This window comes from Dipodomys ordii, unplaced genomic scaffold, assembly GCF_000151885.1.
Source record: "Dipodomys ordii isolate 6190 unplaced genomic scaffold, Dord_2.0 Scaffold127, whole genome shotgun sequence".
Lineage (NCBI taxonomy): Eukaryota > Metazoa > Chordata > Mammalia > Rodentia > Heteromyidae > Dipodomys > Dipodomys ordii.
The window spans coordinates 55,189-66,044 of record NW_012267343.1 but is presented as its reverse complement, the minus strand read 5'-3'; the positions used below and the strand labels follow the sequence as shown (position 1 = coordinate 66,044).

The window sequence follows — 10,856 nt, the reverse complement described above, 5'->3', positions numbered from 1 at the left end:
TGAAAAACTGAGATAATGCTAGAGTCTAATTCATACGACTATTGTAAGAATTCAATGGCATAAAAGCATTTGGAACGTTAAACAGAATGTCTGCCACCTAGCAAACACTCAGAAAATGTTTTTGCTATCTATTATTCTATTAGTGCATTATTAATACTGAACTATTATTGTTGCCATAATATATGTGCATATATATATATATATATATATATATATGGAGAGAGACACAGAGAGAGAGACAGAGAGACAGAGAGAGAGAGAGAGAGAGACAGAGACAGAGAGAGAGAGTAATCACCAATCAGGAAAATACAAAGTAAGGCCATCATGAATATCATTCCTCATTTCCCTTTCTTATACTGGAAAATAGTAGAGTTTGTAAAAAGTCCTGTTAGATTAGGAAGAAAGTATGCTATTTGCTAGGCTCCTGGACATTGTGTATTTGGTACAAACGTTTTGGAAGACAATCTAGTGTTAGTCATTAAAATTTAAAATGTATGTATACTTTCACCAGATATTTTTCTCTGTGCAGAAATATATCCAGGCAAAAAAACCCTATGAACAAATTTTAATTATAATATTGTCTTTTATTCTAGATGAAAATAAGTGGTATAGAAGAGGAATGCTTGTAAGTTGTGGTGCAGTTGATAGTCTATTAAAAATTGCACTGATTTTTGAAATAGGAAATTCATGATATATTTATGAGAGCTCCAAAATAGAAGATCAAATTTCTTGTAAGAAGATTATATATAGATATACATATATACATATATATGCATATGTGTGTGTTCATTAGTGCCCAGAGAACAGTATGAATGGATTCGTGTAAAAAAATGAGTAGTGATTATAACTGGAGAGGATAGGGAGGATGAGAGACAAACTTACACTTAAAAATTTATTGTAAATTGTTTCTATCATATTTATAAGATGATTTCTTTGTTGCTTTGTATGTCCCTCCCCCACACTATAACCCAAACTTTCATGATGTTGGTATAATTTGTGGAGGGGAAGGGAAAAATACAAATAGTTTAACTAGGGATACAGGTGGACCCATTGCAACAATGAGATGTACAAGTCGTTATGTCAAAAAATGAACTTAAGAACTTTGGTGGGGGTGGGGGGAGGATCGGGTAGGGGAGGGGAGGAGTATGGGAAGCGATGGGAAAGGGAAACAACCAGGAGGCAACAATGCTTGATAAGAAATGTACTCATTATCTTGCCCATGTAATTGTAACTCCTTTGTATGGTATTCTCACAATAAAATAAATAAATTAAAAAAGTTTATTGTAAATGTGATGTACGGAGGGGTTACAGTTACACAGACTCACTTTGGGGGGCCTTTTTTGCTGCTAATTTCTTCTAAAAATTACTTTCAAAGAAAGCAAAGCAAGAAGTGTGTCTCAACGAGTTCAGGGCAGGGAGACACCTGTTCCTGGCATTGCCATGCCTCTGGGCTTCCTGATATTTCCCATCACAGCCACTAACGCTGGCATTGGACACGAAGCCTCGTGGGTCCTTCCCCCCAGAGAAGACAAGAAGCTTGGACAGTGACACACAGGAGATTCCAGGTTAGTGAGAAGCATGGAATCCATGTGATAAAACCTCAGTGCACAGTGCTTTCCCCAGTCATGGCCCAGCCCCTGTCAAGCAAAAGCTCCACAGAAGTCTGGCATGTTTACCTTTCAGCTCTTATTCCATGTCTTTCTTCTATGCTGGGCAACTCCCTCTGTCTTTCTTGAGTGGGTGATTCTCTTCTGCTGTCAAGATAAGACCTGAGAACACACAGTGCCCAAGGGGAGATGGCACCAGTCCCAGCCCATACTAGTCCAGGTAAGACTCTTCCCTAGAGAGCTGCCCCCCCCCCCGCCACAAGAAAGGTTCTGGACTTACTGGGTAACTCCTCCATAGGCTCTCTGTGAGTTCTATAGGGAGGACTCTCTTTCCAAAAACTGATGCTTTGTACAGAAGTTTATTATTGACTTCTTACAACACCTCTGTTATCTCCTTTCCCTTCATATCGTCCCTTCCTTCCATCATTGTCGTCTTCCTGTTCCAGTCCCCATTACCAATAAAGAAAAGACAAAAAGTAATAAAAATAAAATCTATGCATAAAAGAAGTATGAGTGACCTACGTAGTCAAAATTAATGCCTTTCAGAGAAAATCTCCCTTAGAGAAACAGCTAATGGAATTCTGGAATGCCCAGTCAGTTGGGAAAGTATTTTGTTGTTGTTGTTGCTGTGTAATATGCCATGTGAAGTTGTTTTTTTTCCTTTTTTTCCTTTGGTTTATCCCTGTTGTCACTTTTTTTTTGGTACCCAGTGTCTTGGATATATATTTATCTGATTTGGTGAAGGAAAGTAGAATCACAAAATGGCGAGACAAAGAACAATGAGTATTTAATGAATAATAAGGGTTAGGTGACCCAGAAATCATGCCCAAATGTGATTGCCTACATTTTAAACACTAAGTTGACACTTTTCTTTCTACTTCAGAGGACCAATGATGAAATAGGGAATCTTGGAGAACAGTCTTAGTTGTGATGTACAAATGGTTCCTATATTTTACAAAGGGCCATTTGAGGATCATATTGTCAGTAATGACCAGGCCCTCTTCAGTGACTGGGAGCACAAATCCTAGAGGAATTTAAAACAGATTCACTATTTCTGAGGACATTTTAGGGATCTTTATGTCGATAGCCACATCTGTTGTTGTTTTTGAAATAAAGGTTCTGTATGAAGAAACAGGTACATTTGCTTTTCATTTCCCAGAAAAATGTTATGGAAAATCTGAGACAAAGCTCAGATGTTCGATTTCCTGGGCCAAGTCCTGCCTTTTATAAAAAAAGATTTTGAACTTTCTACTTCCCTATTCACCCACACTACATTCTTCTCTTCCACCTATTAGTGGCTGATTTGTTGGGGTGCTAAACTGTGAGTCAGGTAGGATTGTCTATGCCAACCACAAGGAAGACAGGAAGACTCTAAGTTTCCAGGAAGCTCACCCTCTGACCACTTCCGAGGCTGTCTCCTGCCTCATGGGAAGCTTTGCCACAGAAATACCCTTAGTGACAGATACGACTAACTTCTGAGCTAAGTGTCCTCTTTTCATATACCTTCCCTAACACCCAAGGTGAGATAGCATTTTCTAAACTATGAACCCACAATCAGCTGATGCCCATTAGGAGAACGGAGTTGTGAATTCTCATTGGATGTGTCTAATACAATAACAGGAGTACAAAGGGGAGAAACAGGAAGAGAAAGGGTCTCAAATGGGTGAGTAGGTTATAAAAAGGATTGCTTCTAAGTTAGAGGAATCACCAACCTAACTCCAACCTTACCTTCCGTGACTTTGAAGAAACTTAACACATCCTTCTGGCCTCCAGTTTCATCATCTATGAGAGCAATAATATCTACTCTTTCATTTTATGCTTAGGATTAAACTGCCTGGATACATATGATGAGCACTTACCATTGGCCAATGCACAGGGTAGCACAATGGAGAAGAAATAGGAAAGTAAAAACTGAAATAGTGGGGAAAAATTCAGGAGTGGCATAGATGGTAGCTAAAAATGTATGATCCATGAATTGAATTCACATTTCACTTCTTCCTCTTCCTAACTCTGTCTTTGGGCACATCAGAGAACCCCTCTGAACTTCAATGTCTTTATTGATACATGAGATGACAGTGCTTACATCACAGCATTGCAATAAATGTCGCTGCTACTTTTGCTGTTCATACCATACCTGAGAAATGCTCAAGGTATTTCAATATCAAATTATGAGTTGTCACATTCTTGTCACTGACAAACCTAAGGTTCCCCGCCCCCTCTTGAGTTGCAGTAAGATGGTATTCTATATCTTGAGGCCTGGAAACAGATCAGGAGTGATAAGTAAATCCACCTAAAGGAAACTAAGAGCATGAAATATGGAATCAGGCAATTGTGAACCCTTAAGATACGTAGATCAGTGTGAACTTCAGATGCCACACAACAAGAAGCTAGGATGACCAAAATGTTTCATGTCTTTTAGCCTTTGTTTCTCATCTACACAGTCTAGGCAGGTGATTGCTTCCAAAACACATAGCTAGAAATCTGGGCTTACTACAAGGACCATGTGACATTGTGGAGGTAAAAATGCCTAACACCATGTCAGTTTTTAATTGTTTGCACTGGCTTTCCCATCTGCCAAACTGCACAGTCTAAGAATTCACTGAGCTGTCATGGACACAGCTTCTCTGTGGACTGTCTCTGATTCCATCCTCCATAAGGCGACTTTGCTCTTTAGTGCTAGACAAAACCAGATTGTCCTGTGATCCCAGGCTTCAGAGTCTTGCTCAGTTAGGAAACTTCCTTTTAAAGACAATGACAAAGGTTCATAGAAGAGATAGCTGGATGTCAGGAAAACCTGAGGATTCTGTTTAATAAAGACTAGAAGTTTGGCAAGAGAAAGTACCAGGATTTACTGAAGATTTCCCAGGCAACAGGCACTCTCATTTAATCATCATAACACAATGTATCATTCATAACCCCATATCACAACTGTGAAAACTGAGGCTGGGCTTTTTACCACTGTACACAGTCCCATCTTTTTTATATCACTTTTTAGCCAATAACATAGGACATATTTTAATTATGTAAATATAGCCAATAGAGTATATGTTATGCAAATCATATACAAGCACACATGCATATGCACAAATGGTTGGATATATATATTTTACACGTACATACACAGTCTTCCTTTGGTCTTTGTAGAGGATTGCTTCCAAGAAATCCACTCATCAACCCCACAATATACATAAGGTGACAGAATTTTCACAGTCCTATCTTAAGTGCTGCTTCCATGTCAACATATTAGAGAAAAATGGGCTTGTTCTGTGAAATCCTAGAGGACTAAATTTATCCTCATGGACAGGAATGAAAGGCCAACTTTAGCTTCTCCTATAGAAGAAAAATTCTGAAGACTAAAGGAAAAAGAAGGCAATTCACTTTCCATGATCCTACACAAGGAAACAAAGCACTAATTGAGAGATTTGTGCAAATCTGGGGTCTTTATTGTTCTTGTTCGTTATATATCTCAATGAAAATCTATGACCTTTTCCAAACTGGCAAATAAAATTGTTCTTCAGAAGTGTAATATAGTATATGGCATGTAAGACTTTTAAACACAAACTTTATACTATTTCTTAAAATATATCTAGTGTCAGCTAACTGTTAGAGTTCGTTGTATTTTTAAAATGCAAGCAAAAGGTCATCCTCAAAAGCTACAAGTTTTACAACACCCCTTTCAATTTAAACATGTACATTCATTCTGCCCTATACATGTTTTATCTTGCAATATAGTCTATGCTGAAACCCCTTTATAGTGATATCTCTGACTTTGCACAGTAAAGAATATATAATTGAAGATATTTTAAATTTCTCATGGCCATAAAATTTGTATTAAAAGTAATCAGGTAAAAGTCACCTCAATTGCACTGCATACTGGCAGCTCATGCCTGTAAGCTTAGGTATTCAGGAGGCTGAGATCTGAGGATCGCAGTTCAAAGCCAGCCGAGGCAGGCAAGTCTGTAAGACTCATATCAAATAAAACACCAGAATACTGGAAGTGGAGTTGTAGCTCAAAGTGGTAGAGTGCTAGCCTTGAGCAAAAAGAACTCAGACACAGTGCTCAGGCCTTGAGTTTAAGCCCCACAACCAATTTAAAAAAAGTCTCTCAATTGAATTACTATTGTAGTTATTAGTAAAATTAACAATTGACCAAATTAGATAATTATTTGCTTCTATTATATGAAATTAGACATTATCATTTATTGTTAGCTACATAAATGATTTCATATAGTAATGTAAATATTTGACATAATAATTAAACTTGGAAACAATTGTTCCACAGTATCCACAGGAAATTAATTCTAGGATCCCCTGTAGAAATAAGTAGCTTCAGAGCCTAAAGTTCCTTATATAAAATGACATAGTATTTCCATGTAACTTACAAACCACCTCCTGCATATTTTAAAATCACTTCTAGATTATTTATATATTGCTCACACCTCATTTTATCTGTGTGGAATTCAGTATAGGACTCAGCACACAGTAAAGGGTAGATTTTTTTCTTTTGAGCTTTCTGATTTTTTTCATGTTTTTTTGTTGTATTGGAGTTTTGAACTCAAAGCTTTACATGTTCTAAGCAGGTGCTCTACTGCTTAAGCTATCTCCAGCCCTTCTTACTCTGATGTTTTTAAGGCGATATTTCCTTTTTTGCCCTGGGCTAGCCTGGGCCATGATCCTTCTTTTTGTGTTTCCCACCATGGCTGAGATGATAGCCACTATTATCATATCCAATATTGCTCTGTTGAAATAAAGTCTCATAAACTTTTAGCCCAGACTGGTCTTGAACCATGATCCACCTAGTCTCTACCTCCAGAGTAACTAGGTGTGGTGGCTCATACTTGGCTTTCAAGTGTTTTTACTCCTCAATTGGTTAGATCCACAAATGAAGTCACAGATATACAGGAAATATAATAGAAAGTGTATTTAGAGGCATCTAATGGAATGTTTTCTTAAGTAGTTCAAGTGCCCAGCAATGGATAGAGGACCAAGTTCATCCTTGTGGACAGAAATGAAAGGCCAATCATACTTTAGCTTCTCCTATAGAAAAAAATTCTGATGACTAAATGAGAAAGAAGGCAATTCATTTTCCTTGATCCTATTAATTACTACAATAAGCCTGAAATCAGGATCAATTCTATTACTAGTTCTCTTTCATTTGTTACAGGTAAAGCAGGATAATGCACAAGGAGACATGGTAAGGACAAGAGGAACTTTGATAAGAGATATATGGAAATGAAGAATCTGGACATTTATTCTCCTAAAACAATGTAGATGGTTTGAGGAACTTTTTGGGTGCCAGTAAGGTATGCAGCCTCTGAAAACTGCAGAACCAAAGGAACTCTAACATTCCCTTCAGCAGGTAGATTCCTTGGCTGTGTCATTCATCAACAGGTCTACTACCATACATAAGATGTTTTGGTTTAGTTGAAAGGGTAATGTTATGAAGTGATTAACAGCATAACTTTCAGATACTAATAACTTGCTTGAAATTGCTAAAACTGTCCATGCTTCAGTTTTCTAATTTGTAATAGGTAACAAAACAACAATTGCTTCCTGGGGTATAATTATAGATTTACATATGACAATGCACCTACAGTTCCTTGTTCAAGGTAAATTAGCTATGGTGAAAGTAATGATGTCAATGAAAATGAAAAATAAATCTGTATCATGTAAGGTAAATGGTGAAGCACTTTAATTATCAGCACTATGTGTAGTTTATAACAGAATGCAACAGTATATTTCTGACTCTATGAAAATAATCCTCTTGGTTCTCATGGTTAACAGATGGACAATACCAACCGGACCACAATTTCCCAGTTTGTTCTCTTGGGCATTTCTACCCACCCAGAAGAACAAATTCCACTCTTTCTTCTCTTCCTACTTATGTATGCCATCAACATTTCTGGAAATTTTGCCATCATCATGCTAATTGTCTCTTCTCCTCGCCTTCACACCCCCATGTACATCTTCCTTAGTAACCTGGCTCTGGCAGACATCTGCTTCACCTCTACCACCGTCCCCAAGATGCTACAGAATATTTTCTCCTCTACAAAGACCATTTCTTACATGGGTTGTCTAGCCCAGACGTATTTCTTCATTTGCTTGGCAGCCATGGAAAACTTCCTCTTGGCAGTGATGGCCTATGACAGGTATGTGGCCATCTGCCATCCTCTGCGCTACCCCATGATCCTGACAAAAGTGCTGTGTGCACAGATGGTTGTCATGTGCCACGTTCTCTCCCATCTTCATGCCTTGCTGCACACCCTTCTAATGGGCCGACTCACCTTCTGTGCAGACAACAGGATCCCTCACTTCTTCTGTGACCTCTACCCTCTGATGAAGATCTCCTGCTCCAGCACCCACCTCAACACCTTGATGATTCATACAGAAGGCGTGATAATCATCAACGGAGCCCTGGTCTTCATTATTGCCTCTTATGCTTGTATCATCTCAGCAGTCCTCTCTATCCCCTCGGTCAGGGGCAAGTGGAGAGTCTTCTCTACCTGTGGCTCCCACCTCACCGTAGTGGCCATACTCTATGGAACCCTTACCTGGGTCTACTTCCGGCCCCTTTCCAGCTATTCAGTGGCCAAGGGTCGCATTGTAACAGTCATGTACACAGTGGTCACACCCATGCTGAATCCCTTCATCTACAGCCTGAGGAATAGTGATATAAAGGGGGCCTTCAGAAAATGGATGAGAAGAATATATATTTCCTTCTTTGGCTAAGACTTCAAAATGATGATTCTGGGTATTCACTTGGTCTACAGAAATTGTGATTCTTCATTTGTTTTTTTTTTTAATCTCATATATCTTCCACCTTTAGAACATCCCAGAAATATCCAAATTAAGTATATCTCATGGATTTCCTCATTAGACACTCTCCTAGGATACCTCTTACACCAAAGCTATAAAACAAAATAGGACCCACATGAACTAAGGATGAAAGGCCAGCATACACTGAACTATAATCGAGCACCATGGTCTTTGGGCCTGCACTTCAACAACAACAGTTTTGGTTCACAGCGTTTATAGAGATCAGCAGCAGAAATCAAGGTTGGCTGAGTCATAGAGGAAATGAATTTTGCAAATGGCCATAGAAAGTTAATCAATTACATAGTATTGAGAACAGACCAAAAAAAAGTGGACAAAATCATTGAGTCAGGGCCACTGTCAACATCACATCCCAGACACTGAATGAGAAAGACACTTGCACTCTCCAAAATCTGTGAACTGAAAACAGCTCTCACAACAGTGAGCGCCAAGAACATTCAATCCCTGGACACAGCCCTCACAGACCTGAAAGATGGGCACCACCACCTCCAGGAATAACTGTCCACTTGTTCTTTATCCCTGGAGATTCCCAATGGGTGGTACATATTCTATCTGCCAGGGAAACTGGGGAAGCAACATTAGTGCTTCCATTTTCTGGAATTTCCTATAAAACAAGTGGAAAAGAGACATCCTAGCAATGTCTTCCCTATAGGATGAGAAACTACGAGTGCCCAGAAGTAAAGGATACCCAAACTCTCTGACTCATACGTCCTTAGACGAACCATTCAGGGGATACATTGAACTCTATTGTCTCAGCATGCTGTTGGTCTTTGCTGGTCATGGAGAATAGGTTCAAAATCCAGTGTTTCCACTAAAATGCCAATAAAACATCAGACTCACGAGCACTGGATGAAAAGAAGAGAAAGAGAGGGCGGTCATCAAGGACATGGGGAAATATGATACAAGTATGAGCTAATTTAATTCATTTGTCCAGATGAGGGTTCTCAGGGAAGATATGAGTGGATAGATGATGAAGTTGAAATGCAGCTAAAATTATGATGAATTACATATGGTTCTAGGCACATATTTTGGAAGCTAAAGATAAGTCTTAATTAAAATATGTACCCTTGAAATGGATTTGAAAAGGTCTATTCCCTTAAGTCTTTGCTTATAACTGTCTAATAATGGGGTTGTCTAAAGGAATGGGGTTGAGGGGATTGGGAGCCTGACAGAGACACAATGTCAGCTGCAGGTCACATCTGGATGTGGGGAAGAAGTGTGCATATGAACCCACATGTATAGATGTCCCTGAAGGTTGTCGCCACTGCCCCCAGGTCTACCTAGGGAACTGTGTGTTGGGGGATTCGAGTCATCCTGGCCAATGGTGCTCAAGGGCTATGCCAGTACAAGGCATGAACAGGGGACTCTGGAGAGGGGGTGGTCAGAAGGGCTCAAGTGAAGAGCTGTATAGAGAGGACATCACAATGGCTCAGAGGAGTTAGCTCCCTGGTCTTTCTAGGTACCACAGTCCACACAAGCTACATCTAGTATACACGGTGGATGGTATGTATGGCAAAATTGTTTGGCTGTTGTTTGCAAATGAGTTGAGGCTCAGACCTGAGTGAAGGGCAGAGAAGGAGATTGGAATGCATGTTCATGCAGGTGCACCCTGGTTTGAGCTGCCACCTCCAGAGATTGTTAGAAGACACTCCACAGGTGACATGGAACAGACAAAATGAAGATAGACTCTGTCTATCAGAATGTCCAGATTATGAGTAGCCAGGGCCTAGCTGAGGGCTTAGAAATTGGAGAACAAAGTCCTCTGGGAATACTGAGCTCTGGCACTCCTGATAGCCTCAAAGACATCTTAAAAGCTCAGTCCTATGGCCCTCTGACCAGCTGCTGGCCACAGCTGCCTGAACACTGAGCTGTGTGCAGATAGGCCAGCTGGGATTTCAGGTTCCTCAAGGGAGGACAGTTGGCCCAACTGAAGCCAAGCTTTCCTAAGACAAGCAACTTCTGGCCCAGCAAGGTCTTGTCACCTGATGTTGCAGTCTCTCTCCTAGCATCACAGGTGTTACACAACACCATCCCTGATCCTGACCTGATGCCAGGTGCCCACACCTCCTCTGAACTCTAGCCCTATTCTTGTGCATTGCCTAGGCTAGAGGAGGGCCTGGTTGGAGATCCTGAGAGAAGAGGGGCCCAATCAAACTCCATTGTGCCCTGTCTTCAAGGGCAAAACACAAATGATGAAATGGATTAAGGTGAGTGGCAGCTGTCCAGAAGAAACAGGATGGGTTGGGACCCGCAAGGTGCAAACAGATGGTCCAGTCAGGCCTGACCACCTGTGATGTCTGCATGGGTACAATGGGAGGAAAGAGAGGTCTCACCCTCAGCCAGGGTGAGGTGTGAGGGGACATCTAAAAGAGCCCACAGGATTGAGTGTGAGGACACAGCTGTGAGACTCCACAG

General features: G+C 40.2%; 1 protein-coding gene across 1 annotated transcript; it reads left to right on the top strand.

Moving 5' to 3' along the window:
* The first annotated feature begins 7,391 nt into the window (after nucleotides 1-7,391).
* Nucleotides 7,392-8,336, top strand: LOC105996112 (olfactory receptor 1Q1). The gene has a single exon (XM_013030092.1). It carries the CDS (start codon nucleotides 7,392-7,394, stop codon nucleotides 8,334-8,336), a length of 945 nt encoding a protein of 314 aa, XP_012885546.1.
* The last annotated feature ends 2,520 nt before the right edge of the window (nucleotides 8,337-10,856 follow it).